General features: G+C 36.1%; 1 protein-coding gene across 1 annotated transcript in view; it reads right to left on the bottom strand.

Annotated features, from left to right (window-relative positions):
* The window catches only part of ME1 (malic enzyme 1), a 178,235-nt gene that overhangs the window by 142,015 nt on the left and 16,505 nt on the right, over window positions 1-19,715 (bottom strand). Inside the window, exons 2-3 of the mRNA XM_004696285.3 lie at window positions 5,661-5,794; window positions 2,495-2,644 (exon numbers count right to left, since the gene is read on the bottom strand). Of these exons, the coding sequence (XP_004696342.2) occupies window positions 2,495-2,644; window positions 5,661-5,794 (284 nt within the window). The remainder of the gene's footprint in view (window positions 1-2,494; window positions 2,645-5,660; window positions 5,795-19,715) is intronic.

Here is a 19,715-nt window from a genome sequence, read left to right as displayed (position 1 = left end):
GGCTTGAAGATAAACAAGCGACCATCTAGCTGAGAAGCAACAAAGCCCACATGGAAGCACAACAGTCTGTGTGAGCATGAGGTGTCAATGGGATCAGGTATCAGGCATCAAAGAACAAGAAATCATATAGTGAATGAAGGGGAGTGCGGAGTAGACACCCAACGCCCATCTGTAGGCAACTGGACATCCCCTTGCAGAAGGGTCGTGGGCAGGAGACGAGCCACTCGGGGTGCAGGGTAGCAATGATGAAACATACAACTTTCCTCTAGTTCTTAAATTCTTCCTCCCCTCCCACACTACCATGATCTCAATTCTACCTTACAAAACCGGCTAAGCCAGAGGATGTACACTGGTACAGAGAGGAACTGGAAACACAGGGAATCCAGGACAGATGAACCCCTCAAGACCAGTGGTGAGAGTGGTGATACCGGGAGGGTAGAAGGAAGGTGGGGTAGAAAGGGGTAACAAATCACAAGGATCTACATATAACCTCCTCCCTGGGGGACAGACAACATAAAAGTGAATAAAGGGAAAAATCAGACAATGTAAGATATGACAATATAATAATAATTTAGAAATTATCAAGGGTTCATGAGGGAGGGGGTGCAGGGAAGGAGGGGAAAAATGAGGAGCTGATACCAAGAGCTCAAGAAGAAATAAAATGCTTTGAGAATGATGACGGAAGCAAATGTACAAATGTGCTTGACACAATGGTTGGATGTTTGGCTTGTGATGAGTTGTACAAACCCCCAATAAAATGATTTTTAAAAAGAAAAAAGAAGGATGACAACATATGTACAAATATGCTTGATACAATTGATGTATGGGTTGTTATAATAAGAGTTGTAAGAGCCTCCAATAAAAAGATCTTTTAATTAAAATAAATAAATAACAGTCAGGCATAATCAAAATTCTTCAATAAATTCAGTTCTGTTTTCACCACCTAATGGGTTCAGGTTAGGTCAGGTTTAGTCTCCAATGAGATTATATAACTCTTTTGCTTTTTAAGGTTTGGGGGCTAGTTTGGTTTTTGTTTTTTTGTTTTTAAAAAGATGATAGGCTGTCCTATTATTCCTGTTTGCAGAGGAGAAAACTGATGTACAGAAAGGTTAGTCCAGTAAGTGGAATCGATGCCAGAGTCCATACTTTTAAATACTACTCTAGGCAGCCCGCAGTTCAACAGGAAATCTTTGTAACTTCCTCTAACTGCATCTAGTCTGCCTCCTTTCTCTAATTCCACTGCTCCCCTTCATCATCTGAGGCACCATCATCTCTCATCCCTAACTCTGCTCCCCGATTCTTCTTTTGCTTATTTACACTTTATTTTTAATACAGTCACCAGAGTGCTCTTTGAACAAAACATACTAACTAGTCAGATCATGCCATGCCATTGCTTAAAACCATTAAGAAATTTCCATTTAACAGTAAAAGTCAAAAGTTCTTTATAATAGTCTCTAGGAAAGGAGGGGATCTGCACATTCCCATTTGCTTTACCTTTGCAACCTCATCCACCACTCTTCTCCGCTCTCACTCTACTGCAGCCACACTGACCTCACTGACCCTTGAACACTGCGTACACTCTCACCGAGGGTCTTAGCACTAGCTATTCCTTCTTCCCGGCAAGTTTCCCCTCCTCTCTATATGGCACCTTCCTCACTCCTGCACTCTCTTCTTCTCCAAAGTTGCTGGCATGCCCGGTTCTCCTTTCCTATTTATCTTTCTCCATAACACTTATTACCTTCATACAGATCGTATACATACTTTTAAAATGTATACATAATAATGGTAACAACATTTCAGTGGATTTCATTATATTATATTGCTTTCTTTTCTTTCCATGTAAATAATAAGTTCATTGTTCACAAAGACAAAAATACCTTGGCTTAGAATTAGTTTCCTTAAGTCTACAGAGAAAATACTCTATTTAAATTTAATATTTCGTATTAGTTTGAATTAGTTTGATTGTTCCAACCTTAAATTTCATTTGGCAATTTGTCTTCAATTAGTACAAAAATCTTAGTAAAATATAATATTTTTAATAATTCTTTTTATTATAAATTAGATGATGATGGTTTACAGAGCAGATCAAGTTTTACATTCAAGCATACATATACATTTCATTTGGGGTCATCCATTGCAATTCCTAACATGTACTTATCCCATTTCCTCCCTATATTTCCTATGTCTATTCCTCCGTAATTCTTAACCTTCTGAACTTTGCCCTTGGGTAAATTCTGCCCCTTTGATCTTAAATGGCAGATTATTGCTGTTATTTTTTTCCCCAATAGACTTACTGGCATATAAACCACATACCATAACTTTGAGTAGTCCAATCACAGATTATTACTTTTAAACAGTTGTATTGGCATATAATTCACAAACCAAACAATTCAATAGTTCAAGTATATTAATAAAAGTTGTACAATCATCAGCACCAGCAATTTTAGAACATTATTTTAACATTAAGTTTTATTTAAAATAAAAGTTTGCATACCTTGGTTTCCGAAACGCTAAACTATATTGTTGGCAAGCCAGACCAACAGTTGGAGTGTAAACAATTGGCATGAACTTCTCAATGTCGGACATCAGCACTTTGTAAAAGAGCTTTTCGTTTCTATCTTGAAGATCCATTAAGAGAAGATATCTGTGAAAATTGGATATAATTAGACCTATAATCCAACAAAGTCGTGAAATAGCTGCTTGAAAATCTAATTAATCATTTTCAAACAAGTAGAACATACTTTAGGCTGCATAGAATGCATCTGATAAAAAAGAAAGAAACTTTAGAAGTATATTAAACATCGCAAAGAATGAATAATCATAAATTGAGGCAGTGACACTCGAAAGTTAAAATCATTGCTAAAATAGCTGTCGTAATACTTGAGAAGACTTTATCCTTTTTTATTAAAAAAAAGACAATGAAGGTAACACTATAGATACAGTTTCAGCATTGCTAAATTTATAGGAGTATTTCATCCTTTAATTTTTATGCTGAATGATACAATGGTAAATGCAAATGAAAACAGAAATATATATATATACATATATAAGAATATACAATTTTCCCTGATGCATGAAGGAAAAGACACTTCTCTTTTTCTTAGAACATTTACTTTAGAAACCTCATAATTATATATTTTTTTCCTCAATAAGTTCTTGCTACTTTGACAACCAAGGAATGTTTCCTGAAGGAGTTTGTAGTCACCCCTTAAAATGTAATATTATTGAGACATGGAAGCTCAGTATTGGAAACTTTTGCAGAACCCATCCTATGCCTCTCTTCTTTGGGCTAATCCTGACTTTTGAATCATTTATCATTAAGCAATAGTGCTTTCCATGAGTTTAGTGTAGGGCTTCTAACCAGTTCATTCCTGACTGACACCCTACTGAGAATCTGCAATGTCATCCCAGATAATATTAAATCAGAATCTGTATTTTAATAAGACCATCAGGTAATTTTTATAGATTGCCCAGATCCAGTGATCTTATAAAATGAATATTCTGATAACTGGGGTGGAAATGTAAATTATCAACCTGGGGGTCAAACCAGGTTCTATGAGTTGTTCTAAAGCACTATTAAATCATAGGACACAGCAGGTCAGGTTTGGGAATTCCATAACTTTATTGTTGTTGTAAGCTGCCATAGAGACAGTTCCAACCTTATGTACAACACTGCCCAACCCTGCTTCATCCTCACAATTGTTCCTATGCTTGAGTCTATTATTGTAGCCACTGTGTCCTTGAGAGCCTTCTTGGTTTTCACTGCAACTCTACTTTGCCAGGCATGATGTCCTTCTCCAAGGGCTGACCTCTTCTGACAACATATCCAAAGAATGTAAAACAAAGTCTTGCCTTTCTTGCCTTTAAGGGACACTTTGGCTGTACTGTTTCCAAGACAGACTGGTTTATCCACTTAAGAGTTGATGGTACTTTCAGTGGTCTTCTCCAGCACCAGAATTCAACTGCATTGAATCTTCCTCGGTCTCCCTTATTCAATGTCTAGCTTTCAAACACATGAGGCGATTAAAATGCCAAGGCTTCAATAAGTCCTCAAAGTAACATCTTTGCTTTTCAATATTCTAAACAAGGCTTGTGCAGATGATTTACCTATTGCAACATGTTTTTTAATCTCTTGACTGCTACTTCCATGAGCATTGACTGTGGATCCAAGCATGACAAAATCTTTGACAACTTCAATCTTTTCTCCATTCACCATGATGTTTGTTACCTATTGGTCCAATTATGAGTATCTTGGTCTTCTTGATATTGAGTCGTAATCCATACTAAAGGCTGCAATCCTTGATCTTCATCAACAAATGCTAGAAGTCCTCCTCCCTTATAGCAGGCAAAGTTGTGTCATCTGCATATCACAGGCTGTTAAGTTTTCCTCCAATCCTGATATGGAATTCGTCTACATATAATCCAACTTCTCTGACGCTTTGCTCAGTATTCAGATTGAATAATTATGGTGATTTAACTCAAATTATTAAACAGTATCAAAGATATCACATGCAAGTAAAATTTTGCTGAAGATCATCCAACAAAGGTTGCAGCAGTACATTGACATAGGTTCAGGCTAGATTCAGAAGAGGGCATAGAACAAGGGATGTCATTGCTGATGTCAGATACATTTTGGCTCAAAGCAGATAGTATCAGAAAGATATTTATTTGTGTTCTATTGACTATGTCAAGGCATTCGACTGTGTGGAGCATAACAAACTATTGGTAACTTTGAGGAGTGGGAATTCCAGAACACTTCATTGTGCCCCTGCAAAACTGGTACATGGATCAAGAGGCAGTTGTGCAAACAGAACAAGGGAATACTGCATGGTTTCAAACCAGGAAATACATGGGTCAGGGTTGTATACTCTAGCACTTTCATCTGGTATTTTGAGGGAGTTGAAGGAACCCCTGAATTTTTAACCAGCAGGACAGAAGTGGGGAGAGCACCAGGCACTCCACGTTTGTGGCTGCCAATTGAGGTTTTGGTCAGACTTGGCTATCTAGAGGCCTGTGCCTTTAACTTGGGTGCTGTGACCTGGCTCCAGGTGGTCGGAACTTAAGGAAGAAGTGCTACATGTGCACCTCGTGTCAGAATAAAAGTGAAACAAAATTAAAAATAATAGATTGATTTAGAACTGAATTCATTTGGACTTATCCTTACATAAAGGTACATAAAATGTTACCTTCACCTATAAACAGACCTGGAAACTTAATTCTAAACAAAGTTACTAAGGTAGGAATTTTTTAAAATGTTCTTTCATCTGCAATGTATTGAAATCTTGACATTTTAACCTGTTTTGCTTGATCTATAGTGAAATTTCTTAATAATTTACTTTTATATCAAGAATTTTATCATAGGAGACAGGTGAAGTTTTGGAGGATACAGCGTTTCAAAAGAAAATTCTATTTCATTAAAATGTTCCTTGAGGACAAATATTTGAAACCATTTTGTTTACAGGTTAATTTTTCTTAAAGTTGACAACTCTTTTAATAGTCATTAAATATGGGAGGACTTCAAACGCTTTATGGAAAAATCTTTTTATTCCATTTTTTCACAAATTTTTTGAAGCTCTCTTGTACAATATTCCAAATTTCCCATTCAATAAACTAGACATTTGTTAAGAGAAATATAAATATCACACTTAGGAACGTATTACCTGTCAAAATCAGAACTCAGACGGTCAAAGTTTTTCATTACTCGAAGGACCTGGATCTCCTGATCGATGAAGCAAGGTGGCAACAATCCATGAATGTTCAATTGCTGTCTCTCTTCCAGGGTAAAAGCTAAGTCCTAAGGAGACAATAAAGACAATCATTTCAGGGGGGGAAAGACAGAAAGTATATACTGAGTCAACGCCAACTCATAGCAGCCCAATAGAACAGAGTATAACTGCTTCACAGGATTTAGGAGACTGTAAACCTTTATGGGGTATATAGCTTCATTTTTCCCCCAGTAGCAAATGATGGATATGAACTACTGACCTTGCAGCAGCAACACCAAATGCTTAACCCACTGTGTCACCAGGGCCCCAAAAGGCAGACATATAAAATCAAACTAAAATATAGAATTAGAAATCAGGATATCTGGCATCACCCTAAACATGGCCATATGACTAATTAAAAACCATACCTTGATTTCCATATCTTTAAAATTCAAGATATTATATTTTCAGAGTTGTCATTCAGATATGGTTTGGGTGAAATTAGATAGTGGATGGGAGAAAACTACTGGACACACAAATGAAGATAAAATCACCATTATTCATGCCATTAAATTTAAAAGTTTATTAGTGGTTGTTATAAAAGATGTAAAAATTTTGAACATAGGTAGCCCATCTTTATCCTTCTGTGCTTCCACCTTTAAGAGAGATGGAGAAATGTCTCGAATGCAATCCTAGGTACCTAATATCTTGTATATAATCTTGAGGTACCTATTCCAACATTTTCTCTTACTAAGGAGTTTTGGTGGTGTCGTTGGGCTGCACATTGGGCTGAAATCTGCATGGTCAGCAGTTTGAAACCACCAGGAGCTCTGCAGGAGAAAGACTGGGCTTTCTACTCCTGTAAACAGTTACAGTCTTCGAAACCCACAGGGGGTTGACTATGAGTCAGCACTGACTCAATGGTAGCAGGGTTTTTTTCTTTTTTATTATTTTATATACTTCCAGCCACACACTTCTCAACAACTTCATTATTTGTTAAATGGCCTCCCAGTCACTACTCAAACAATGGCACTAACCAGAGGTTTCTGTATATTTAATCAGTATTGAAAGTTTACAACACAGCTACATAACACATATACAACATGGTCAAAATGCCTTTCTCCTTGCCTTTTAAATCTCACCTCAAATGCTTCTTTCTGAAGTCATTCATAAGAATCCTATTATGTGAACACTAATATTCACTGCAGCAGAAGCACTGGTATGCAATGGTTCTAAATACTCGGCTGCTATGCAGGTCAGGGGTTCAAATCCACCAGCTACTCTATGAGTGAAAAATGTGTCAGTGTGCTTCTGTAAAAAATGTACAGTGTTAGAAATCCTATGGGGCATTTCTACTCTCTCCTATGGAGTCACTATGAGTCAGAATCTACTCACCAGAGAGTAGTTTGGGCTTTGGGTTCACTACAGCATTATACAAAGTAGACAATTAAAAAATAGCCAATCAATTCACATAAATCTAAAAGACAGAAATAATCCAAATGTCCATCTACAAAGTGAATAAACAAAGCATGGTTCATGCATGCAATGAACTATTATTCAGTCATAAAGAAATAAAATACTGATACATGCTATAACAAAGATGAACCTGAAACATTATGCTGAGTGAAGTATGTCATTCACAAAAGGACAATTATTATATTATCCCATTTAAATGAAATATATACAATAGGAAAATGTATAGAGGCCAAATTATATCAGACGTTACAAAGGGTAGAAGGAAGTGGGGAAAAGAAAATAATTATTTAGTAAGTATCATGCAACTATTTATGCTGATAGAAAACTTGGCCATGGATATCAGAGATGGCTGTACAACATGATTAATGGAATTAGTGTCACCGATTTGTATATTTTTAAAATGCAAACTGGCAAATGCTGTCTGATATATGTTATTTATACAATAAAATCCCTACTATTTTACTTGTAATGTCTATTTACACAAACACCAACTACAAAAATGTTCTACCTCTATCTATCCATATTCAAAGAAATCCAATCAATATAACTATTATTCAAATTTATGCACCAAAGATGAAAACTAGTGATGAAGAAAATGTAGAATTCTACCAATGTCTTCAGATGGAAATTGATCAAACATGCAATTAAGATGCATTGATAATTATTGTTAATTGTTGGAAACAAAGAGGAAGGAACAGTAGTTGGAAAATATGGTCTTGCAAATAGAAATTAAGCTGGAAATCCCATGATAAAATTTTGTAAGACCAAAGACTTATTCATAGCAAATACCTTTTTCCAACAACACAAACAACAACTATACACATGAACTTTCTCAGATGGAATACACAAAAATCAAATTGACTACATCTGTGAGAATAAACAATAGAGAAGGTCAATATTAGCAGCTAAATTAAGTCAAGGGCTGACTGTGGAACAGACTATCAATTCCTCTGATGTCAGTTCAGGTTGAAATTGAAGAGAATTAATACAAGTTCAAGAGAGCCAAAATATGACACTGAGTCTATCCTACCTAAATTTGGAGAACCTCTAAGAAGCATATTTGCTGTATTGACTAATGACAGATGACCTGATGTGTTGTAGGAGGCATCAAGAACATCATTCACAAAGAAATCAAAAGCTAATTAAAAAGACAGGAAAGAAATAAAAGATAAAAGTGGGTAGAAGAGGATCAAATGACACATTACACTGGGAAAAATGCTGCATAAGAGCTCCTTAGAGTTTTGAAAAGCAAGGAGGTTACTCTGAGGACTAAAGTGCACCTGACCCAAGTCATGGCACTTTCAATTGCCTCCTATGCATGTAAACTTTGGACACTGAATAAGGATGGCTGAAGAAGAATTGATGTGTTTGAATTATGGTGCTGGCAATGAATATTGAATGATTATGAATTGCCAAAAGAACAAACAAATTGGTTTTGGAAAAAGTACAGCCAGAATGCTCCTTAGAGGCAAGAATGATGAGACTGTCTCACATGGCTTGGACATGTTGCAGGAGAGACCCATCTCTGAAGAAGGATATCATGCTTGGTAAAGTAGAGGGACAGTGGGAAAAAAAAAGGAAGGTGAGATGAGCTGACATTGTGGCTGCAACAATGGGTTTAAACATAAGAATAATTGTGAGGATGGAGCAGAACCAGGTAGTGTTTCATTCTGTTGTACATAAGGTTGCTAGAAGTCCAAACCAACTTGGCTCCTAACAACAACAATAATGTTTTTGAGGACTGTATTAGTCTAGGTACTTTGGAGAAACAAATCCACAGCAACTCATTTATAAGAGAGTTTTATGTAAAGAAAGTGTGCATCACAAAAACATCCCAACCCAATGCTGCCCAAGCCCACAAGTCCAACATTAACCCATTAACCCAACACCAGTCCACAAAGTCCTCCACCTCACAAAACAGAGGCAATGATGCCGACTGCAGGAGGAAAGCTGAGTCAGTGAACGAATAAGCATCTCAGCACTAGCAGGGGTCTCCACACGGCTGCTCCAGCACCCAGGGCTGCATCGGGATAGGTCCACGTGGCTTCTCCTTGGGGATGTCTTGTAGGAAGTCAATCTTGCAAGCTGAAGCAGGGAACTGCTAAGGCAGCTGCACCCTGGTGCGACCATCACAAAGCAAGAGACCCGAGAACTAGAAAGGCGTGGCTCACCACCCATTTATCCCTTCGCCTTTCAATTAGCCCCACATGTGATTAGCCAGGTTGGCATAATTAACTAACTCAGGGACCAGGCAGAATAAACAGGATAGGACAGATTGGTTAACAAAACAAAACAAACACCAAAAATCAATTTAAAAAGACAGAAGAGAGATTCTGGGATGTCACAGGTGGGAAAATAAAAGTAAAGGAGCCAATGTGGTCATTAGTGAAAGAATTATCTGGAGAGAACTGCTCAGTGAGATACTAAATCTTGAGAGACCATTATTTTGAGCCCTTTGACTATACTCTGACTGCAGTACATTTGGATTCAGTACAAGTGTGCTAATGTGATGGCTGGGTTTGCCCACTATGACCCAGCCGTTGTTTCTAGACAACCTAAATAAAAACGTGTTTACTAACTTTGCACTGTGTAGTTCTATAGTCATCTACTTCCATCTCTTTAGGTTTCTTGCAACAGTTAAAGAGTGAGTTTTGTGTCTTTTGGCAGTTATTACTCATGGAAAAGAGCAATTTCGCTCATCTTAGAGGGAAAAACATACCCTCATTGGCTAGGAATGAGCATGTCCAATCCTAGAAAATGAGTGAGGGAGATCAACAGGTGAACAACACTCTTTCTTCTAATTTTTTACTTAATTTTTAAGCTCAGGACATGAAGGGAAAGACATATTTAGCCTTGGGGGTTAGGAGGACAAAATATAGAGAAACAAATGGACTTGTCCACTGAATAAATCTTGGTGGAACCTCCAAGTTACCAGCTACAGCTAGTTTGGGAGCAATGGCTCCAGAACCTCCGCTGTGAGGAGCGGTGTACAACCCCAACCTCTCATAAGGTCTCCAGTACTATCAGCAGAGCTAGCATTACAGTGCAAGGCTGTTTTCTCCACTCCTTAAGTCTACTCTCATGAGGGAAAAAGCCTCCTTTGTTACATGCTAAATTGGAGCATCCTTTGAGGCTTCACCACATGTGGAAATCAGGATGATCTCTATCCAGAAGGATAATCCATCGTGTACCAACTGTGCCCAACTTAATCATCTTCCGAGGGATACAAGAGAAAAGGGGATCGATGTAACATATAAGTCTGGCACCAGGTAATACTTGTGGTGCTGCCTAAACCCTTATTTAGCCTGCCATTTACTTTTTAATTTGCGGTTTTTGTCACCACTTCAGGATTCTTTGTTCCCACATCAGAACATTACCCCACACACCCCACCCCCCAAAAGAAGAGTAAGTTCATGAGACTATGACATTTATCCTATCCCTAGTGCTTAAAAGAATTCCCCAAATAATTAGAAGTACAGCAAGAATGCTCCTTAGAGGCAAGATTGGTGAGACTTCATCTCACGTAATTTGGACATGATGCTAGGAGACCAGTCCCCAGAGAAGGACCTCATTCTTGGTACAGCAGAGGGGCACTGAAACGAAGAAGGTTCTCGATGAGATGCACTGACACAGGGACTGCAACAATGGACTAGAACATAAGAACATCTGTGAGGAGGAAGCAGGATCAGGCAGTGTTTTGTTCTGTCATACAAACACTGGCTATGAATCAGAACTGACTTGATACAACAACTTGATACAAAAACAACAACATAATTTATTGAATAAATGAAACAAAAAATAATAGTAAAGATCCCATTTTAGAGATGTTAAAATTATAAACCAAAGAACTGCTGCCCAGGAAACTGATTACTATATCTATTCTAGCAAAATAACTGCAAAAGCATAAAACGAATATTCTGTCAAAAGACAAATGCATTTGCGTAAAACTGTAGCATGTAAAATGGAAAGAATATTTCACTTGTTAAAGATAAAACTAAAAGGACTGGTTACTTAAAACAAAATGTCATGGAATAGGTCCTTGAACTGAAATACAATCATACACAGTGCTTTCAGTTATCTAGTGCTGCTACAACAGCAATCCCACCAGTAGGGGCTTTATATGTAAATAATGATTTCTCAGTGTTGAAGGCCGGAAGCCTGAATTCTGGGTGCCAGCTAGAGAAGGCTTCTCTCTCTGTGGATTCTGGAGGAAAGCCCTGATCTTTTTGAGCTACTTCTCCTGTGCTATTTTCATGTGGCTTGAGCTCTCTCTTCCTCCATCTCTACTTGCATTTAATCTCTTTTATAGCTCAGAAGACACACCTGATACCAATAATAACTCATTACTACAACAAAGACAACCCCAATGGGATTATAGCCATAGGAACAAAGGTTAGGATACACAACACACATTTTGAGGGACATAGTTAAACCTGTAACACAGTAATTTATTTGAAAAAGAAAGAATTAAGAAACTCAATATACTTTTCTAACAAAAATGAAGAGTGTGAGTGAAAATGCTGGGCTAAAGTCAAAGTTTCAATATATATGTAAAAAAACAGTAAACTTCTTAATGTTATGCCTTGAAAATCTTGTATGCAAAAAAATCAAAATAGCAATACATCTGCTCCTTCGCTTACTTAATATTGGCATTTAATAATCATTCACTACTATAGTTAGTCTTTTTATATATTTTTTCCAAAGTCTGGTGTGAGTCTAAGTCTTAAATCTACTACATCTCTGATCCTTCTGCCATGTAAATGATAATGCCATCTGGAAATCTTTTGATATGCTTGATATTGAGTAGCTACAATGCCATACTCTTGGCCAAGTATCCCAAGACATAGTGAAGTGCCAATTCAACTCTTAACAAAAAAAAGAGAACTGGGATTTTAAACGCTGGAAACTGGACCAAGGTAAGGTATTACGATTGGGTTCACATTCTCCTACTGTCCTTTAGGAATTAAAAACAAATTAATAAACAAAATAAAACCCAGCTAAATTAACACATTTAGTTTTAAAACCCCTGGATAATTTAAATTTTATACAGTATGACTTCACTGAAACCACTGTTTTAAGAATAATGGTATTTATCAATGTGACTCATCAATCAACAGATCAAAAAAAATCAGAGAAATAAATGGAATCTGTAACCACTTTATAACGCTGGTTCTATATTTTATCACTTGTACAGAAACAGATTTATAAAGATATATTCTGTGGAGATTTATAAATAGGTCAATTATGCCTAACATTTGACAACGAAAGGCTGGCTTAACACAGATACACTCTCCATCTTAAAAGCTAATGGAACACATATCTATTTCAAAGCATTTTTGCCTTACCATTATCCTGCTGGCCTATGCAACAAAGGATAAAGCATCTAAAACATACATTCAGACTCTAATTTTCATTGGATTTCTAGAGGCTTTCATGTAGTTGAAAAGATTAGATTTCTACACATATATTAGGTTACCAGACCACCTATAACTCTAATTCCAGAAAAATGACCACATACATTAGGTTCAACCCTGATTTTTCTCCTTTTCTATCTTCCTTTCACTTCCCCTACTCCTTAGAAAACCTATTGGACTAGATTCCCATACAGCTAAATGGTATGCTGTTTCACTGCTGACAGCCGAAAACAGGACACCTATTCTTCTGGACTGTGCTAATTAATCTATCTATATCTTCTTGAGAAAACGGAGACTATCAAGCAGAAAGGAAAACAAAATTCCTGGCATAACACAAGACTTTTATAGTAGAAACTGTTTATAGGGAACAAACATAATAGAGAAAGAACCTTTGTCCTGAGTAATTTATCTGAAATTACCATAAAAAACAAACAGTTCCTGTATTCTGCACTAACCATCTTGCATATTTCCACAGAAGTTCAGTCATTGGCCTTATTTTCACCTGGCTAAATTAACTCTAAATAAATTAAGTTGAATGGTAAAAGGGAAAGTACTAGCAAGATCACAAAAATCCTAAAAATATATATGTGCATAATAACACCTTATATGCTTATTATCTTAGAAGTTTGTATCAATAGTCATATTGTAGCAAAGGTGTTCATGTGTTTTATTCATTTGGTACATTCCTTGTGCCTAGAATGCTTGGCACTTTGTAAGCAGCCAACAAAAAATGTGTTGGTTTAAGTAAGCAATTAATGATGCACTGTAACTATACAATTGCTATTCTATGTTTCAGAGAACACAAAGCAAGAAAACATGCAATAAAGTAAAAAAGAGTGCAGGAGTGGATATTAGCCATCACAAAGAAGCAAGTCCTCTACTGGTGAATGTATAAAATAACTGAGGTACACCCATGCAATAAAATTTTACACAAAATTATTATGAAACACATGACTCTCAAAAGCATAATGCTAAGTAAAACTAATTTATACACTGTATAATAGCACTTACATGACATTCTGAAAAAGGTATAATTATAGAGACAAAAAAAGACCCACTTGTTTCCAGGAGCTGGGTGGAGAGAAAGTTGACCCACAAAGAAGTAAAATGAAAGAATTTTTAAAAATGTCATAGAGCTGTCTTTGATTATGATGTTGGCTACACTATATCATGCAAATATTACACTATATCATGCATATATTACATTACTAAGAGAAATTAAAACAACAGGTCACAAAAGAGTGGATTTCAATGTACTGAAATTTATTGAGTTCTATATATGCATAACAGTGTGAGACAAAAAAAGGCCTGATTTTTGACAGACTGGAGACTGGTTCTGTCACCATGATAATGCACCTGCTCACAAAGCTATCTCAGTGTGCCAGTTTTTGGCCAAGAACAGCATTCCACTCTAGCCTCATAGACCTTACCTTACCTCGATCCATGTGACTTTTTTTTGTTTCCACAAATGAAGAGGGACATGAAAGAATAGTGATTTGACAAAGTATATGCGGTGAAGAAAAAAATGAGGGAGGCATTGTTATCTAGCCAAACAAATGAATTTGAAAAATGTTTCCAAGAAAGGAATTGCAGAATGTATTAAGTGTAACGGAGAGTACTTTAAAGGCGATAAGGTTGCTTTGTAAAAAAGTTTAAATACATGGCTTTGGAAAACATGCTGTTTGGGGGTACTATCTTGTATAACACCTTCTTGCTAACAAGTCTTTAAATCAAAAGGTTTGGATTAACTTTAATAATAATTATGGAGAATGAAATTATATATAAAAAGTACATAAAATCAATAATTTTTATTATGCTATTCTGAAGGAAAAATATAAAAATGAATTTGCTTGTTTGAATGTTTTAAAATTTATTAACATAGTTTATGTGTACATATTACATTTACAGAAAGAGAAGTTATACTAATTTTTCTTGGACACATTATCCTGAAGGGTTTTTTCTCTCAACTCTGTGAGAATGCCAAAACTTATTTGTTGGAACTGATCATTTTTTAATATCAGTGGACAATATAATCATTTTTTATAGTTTTCCTGATGATACCCTACTTTATTTTTGTCAGCTATATGACATACAATTCCAAGATCAAGTCAGATAAAAAAATAATTTAAAAAATTTATGAAAATTATAAAACATAATTATCTTGAATGTATTCAGTTGTATAATCAGATTCTCCACCAATAATCACCGTTAAGAGGCAGAAAGAGCAATTATTAAGGATGAGTAATATGTTAACTAAAGCTTCTTTAAGAGTTGTTAATTGGTTTCATTACACAGCCATTAATTTTACTCATATTTTATATAAATTACGTTTAAACCCACATAACTGATTACTATAAAATATATTTAATTTTTTATCTATATACTTTGTGCTAAGAACTCTTTCAAAAAGCAGGCCAAAAAAAAACCAAACTCACTGCCATTGAGGCAAGTCTGACTCAGAGCGACCCTATAAGACAGGGTAGAACTGCCCATGTGTTTCCAAAACTGTAACTCTTTATGGGAACAGAAAGTTTCATCTTTCTCCCAAGGAGCAGCTGGTAGTTTCAAAGTGTTGACTTTGGAATTAGCAGCCCAATACATAACCACTATGCCAACAGGGCTCCTTCATTAGAGTAAAATATATGTTAAATGAACACTAATAATTTTTGGTAGATAACTGAAATTACCCATGTATATAAATAATGAAAGAAATCAAACCCAAGAACTTAGATTGAAATATAGATGAGTTCCAAAGCAAATGGATAACATTGGTTGCTAGCACAGACCCTAGTTATTACATGGATACTTACATTATATCAGGACAACTTACGTATGTGATCTGGACAGAACTCTCTAAATATGTCCCTGAACATGAGTGTTCTGATTATTCTTATATTGAACCAGAACAAAAGGCATTACAAGATCATCCTCAGTTGATTTCTTCATAAATCTTTAAGATGTGGAAGAATCTACAGTATATAAAAAACTTTGAGAGCAGTTCTATTTAACTTTAGTTGTTAATTAAGTTACACATAAAATTGTAAATGAATGTGTCTTTCTTCCTGTGTCCCTTGTCTATTCCTCCTGAATAATGATGTTCTTCAATAAATCTTTCTGCCCTCTCTGATTAATGAAATGTCTTCCAACGTGCTCCCAATAGCATCATGTCCTTCTTATATTGGGTTTTCCATATTTATATTATTTATTTTTCATTCTTATTTAACCGTTCCAAGTATTCATGCCATTCATTTTTGCATGCCAACACCTACTAATATGTCAGGACAGAGCAGAACCTCAATATATTTTAAATAAACATACAGATGAACAAATATTTGTATCTGAAGCACCTTTTCAGTTCTGGGGAGGTAAGTATTTTGAAAAAAACGGCCAATCCAATTTAAATTTCAAATTAAGATTATTTATATGACCTATTCAAAGAGTGTTCATGATTTGAAATCTCCAAAATAAGAATTTAACTTTCCACAAATTCATTTAAAAAGTGATTCAATTAAGCTAATCCACTATTGTATCCTCTCATCATATTTTAATCTCTGTGCCAGCAGTTCTCAACCTGTGGGTCACAACCCCTTTGTAGGTTGAACAACCCTTTCACAGGGGTCGTCTGATTTATAACAGTAGCAAAATTACAGTTATGAAGTAGCAACAAAAATAATTTTATGGTTGGGGGGTCACGGCATTAGGAAGGTTGAGAACCACTGTTCTATGCTGAGCAATTCATCAGAGAAGCTGGATTATATGAAGAAGACTACAGTATCAGGATTGGAGGAAGGCTTATTAACAACCTGTGTGATATGCAGATAACCTCATCTTGCTTGCTGAAAGCACTTGTTGATGAAGATCAAGGATTGTAGTGTTTGTTTTTTTTGTTTTTTTTAGTGTATTACTTTATTTATTTATTTATTTTTAACATTTTAATAGGGGCTCATACAACTGTTATCCCAATCAAGGATTGTAGTGTTCAGTATGGATTATAACTCAATGTAAAGAAGACCCAAATCCTCACAACTGGACTAATATGGAACATCATGGTAAATGGAGCAAAGGTTGAAATTATCATAGCTTTTATCTGGCTGGGATCCACAATCAATGTTTACAGAAGCAGCAGTCAAGAGATCAAAAGATGCATTGAATTAGATAAATCTGCTGCACAAGACCTCTTTAGAGTACTCAAAAGCAAGGATGTTACTTTGAGGACTAACGTGTGCTTAACCCAAGCCATGGTATTCTCCATTGCATCATATGCATGTGAAAGTTGGACACAGAACTCGGAAGACTGAAGAAGAATAGATGCATTTGAAGGATGGTGCTGGAGAAAAATGTTGAAAGTACCGTAGATTGCTAAAAGAACAAGCGAAACTGCATTGGAAGAAGTAAGGTCAGAGTGCTCCTAGAGACAAGCATGGCATATTGTCAGGAGAGACAAGTCCCTGGAGAAGAACATCATGCTTGGTAAAGTGGTGAAAAAGAGGAAAGCCCTCAAGGAGATGGACTGACACAGTGGCTTCAACAATGACCTCAGGCATGGCAATAACTGTGAGGCTGGTGCAGGACTGTGCAGTGTTTCGATCTGTTGTGCAAAGGGTTGCTATGGGTCAGAGCTGACTCCATGGCTGGCTTCCAACAACAATGACAACAATCCATTACCAGGTCTTTAATCATTTTAGACCAGGCATTCAAAATCAACCACGAAATCTCAAAACGCTTATCTACATGTCAAGATAAGTGCCAGAGCCTGTGGGAATTTTCAAAGCATCTTCATCTAAAGCAAGATTTCTCAGTCTTGGCGCTATTGCCATATTGGGAAAGATAATCCCTTTCTGTAGGTGGCTGTCCCTGACCTCTGCCCTGGTTGTGACAACCATACATAGCTCCAGACATTGCAAAGTGACTCCTGCAGGCAATCGGGTATGAGAAATCATCCTAATTTAGAACTACTGATCAACAGAAACAGTCTTCAAGCAAGATGAACTAAAATTTTTGAATTACCCTTGTATAATAGCTAGTAATGGAACAATGCTGAGAAAATTGCATTTTATATTTCAAAAATCAGAATACCACAGACTATCACCCAATTTTCATTATAAAGTTATTTTCTCAGACTTCAAGATTATTGATTTTAAAAATTCTATTGAGATCCTGAAATCTACAGACCAAATCTCTATTGAAATAGCATTACATTGGGGTGGGGATCCCTCAGCCCCGATCAAATAGCTAAAGAAGAGTAAGATATATTTAAAATCCATACAAGAATTAGATTAATAGAAAATTTCTACTCATGGATTAAAAGTAGTAACAATACTGGCTGTTCCCTCAGCTCAGATCACTTTTCTATTAAATCTTAAATGTTATCATTCAAGTCTAAAGTAAAATGTCTCCTTCAGAGAGACCTTCCCTACCAACCTCAATCATTTTTAACCAGTTTCATTTTCTACATATTAATGATAATTATCTGAAATAATTTTTTGTTTATTGTCATGCCCCACCTCTGACCCAACCTATATTTAATGATAAAGCTCTCAGGTGAATTTAGCAAAGGGTGAGCTACAGAGTGGGGAGAATTTGTTTTTAAAGGAGGCAACAAACTACCAAGATAGGGTTCCAAAAGAAAAAAAGACAGGGCTCCAAAAATCCCACTGGGACCAAGGTTTGAACCAGCTGCAACAGCCACGGTAACCGGTGGCAAACTATCTTACTGTGTCTCACACACTGCCACTAAGCGAAGCTCAATAACCAAAACCAAAACAAGTACTTAGGGAGGAAAGCACAAAGCTGAAATAAAATCTCCACCTAGGGTATTGACTAGGAAGTTGAAGGCTTCTGCAATAATGGGCTTTGGGACACCAAGACAGAGTGAAGTACTCACATGAAGGGAAACTCGGTGTATGCCTAGCCTAGGCTATAGACTAAGGAAAAGACTTGCAAATATTGAAATAAATGTGAACTTCTTTAATCTGAGCCTTCAACTAACTAACCAAACTCACTGCCATTGAGGCAAGTCTGACTCAGAGCGACCCTATAAGACAGGGTAGAACTGCCCATGTGTTTCCAAAACTGTAACTCTTTATGGGAACAGAAAGTTTCATCTTTCTCCCAAGGAGCAGCTGGTAGTTTCAAAGTGTTGACTTTGGAATTAGCAGCCCAATACATAACCACTATGCCAACAGGGCTCCTTCATTAGAGTAAAATATATGTTAAATGAACACTAATAATTTTTGGTAGATAACTGAAATTACCCATGTATATAAATAATGAAAGAAATCAAACCCAAGAACTTAGATTGAAATATAGATGAGTTCCAAAGCAAATGGATAACATTGGTTGCTAGCACAGACCCTAGTTATTACATGGATACTTACATTATATCAGGACAACTTACGTATGTGATCTGGACAGAACTCTCTAAATATGTCCCTGAACATGAGTGTTCTGATTATTCTTATATTGAACCAGAACAAAAGGCATTACAAGATCATCCTCAGTTGATTTCTTCATAAATCTTTAAGATGTGGAAGAATCTACAGTATATAAAAAACTTTGAGAGCAGTTCTATTTAACTTTAGTTGTTAATTAAGTTACACATAAAATTGTAAATGAATGTGTCTTTCTTCCTGTGTCCCTTGTCTATTCCTCCTGAATAATGATGTTCTTCAATAAATCTTTCTGCCCTCTCTGATTAATGAAATGTCTTCCAACGTGCTCCCAATAGCATCATGTCCTTCTTATATTGGGTTTTCCATATTTATATTATTTATTTTTCATTCTTATTTAACCGTTCCAAGTATTCATGCCATTCATTTTTGCATGCCAACACCTACTAATATGTCAGGACAGAGCAGAACCTCAATATATTTTAAATAAACATACAGATGAACAAATATTTGTATCTGAAGCACCTTTTCAGTTCTGGGGAGGTAAGTATTTTGAAAAAAACGGCCAATCCAATTTAAATTTCAAATTAAGATTATTTATATGACCTATTCAAAGAGTGTTCATGATTTGAAATCTCCAAAATAAGAATTTAACTTTCCACAAATTCATTTAAAAAGTGATTCAATTAAGCTAATCCACTATTGTATCCTCTCATCATATTTTAATCTCT

The sequence above is a fragment of the Echinops telfairi genome, unplaced genomic scaffold, assembly GCF_000313985.2.
Source record: "Echinops telfairi isolate 266 unplaced genomic scaffold, ASM31398v2 ScPeMD7_3533;HRSCAF=4204_0, whole genome shotgun sequence".
In the NCBI taxonomy this organism is placed as follows: Eukaryota; Metazoa; Chordata; class Mammalia; order Afrosoricida; family Tenrecidae; genus Echinops; species Echinops telfairi.
Note: the sequence above shows the minus strand (reverse complement) of the source record. Positions and strands in the feature narration are given on the sequence as shown.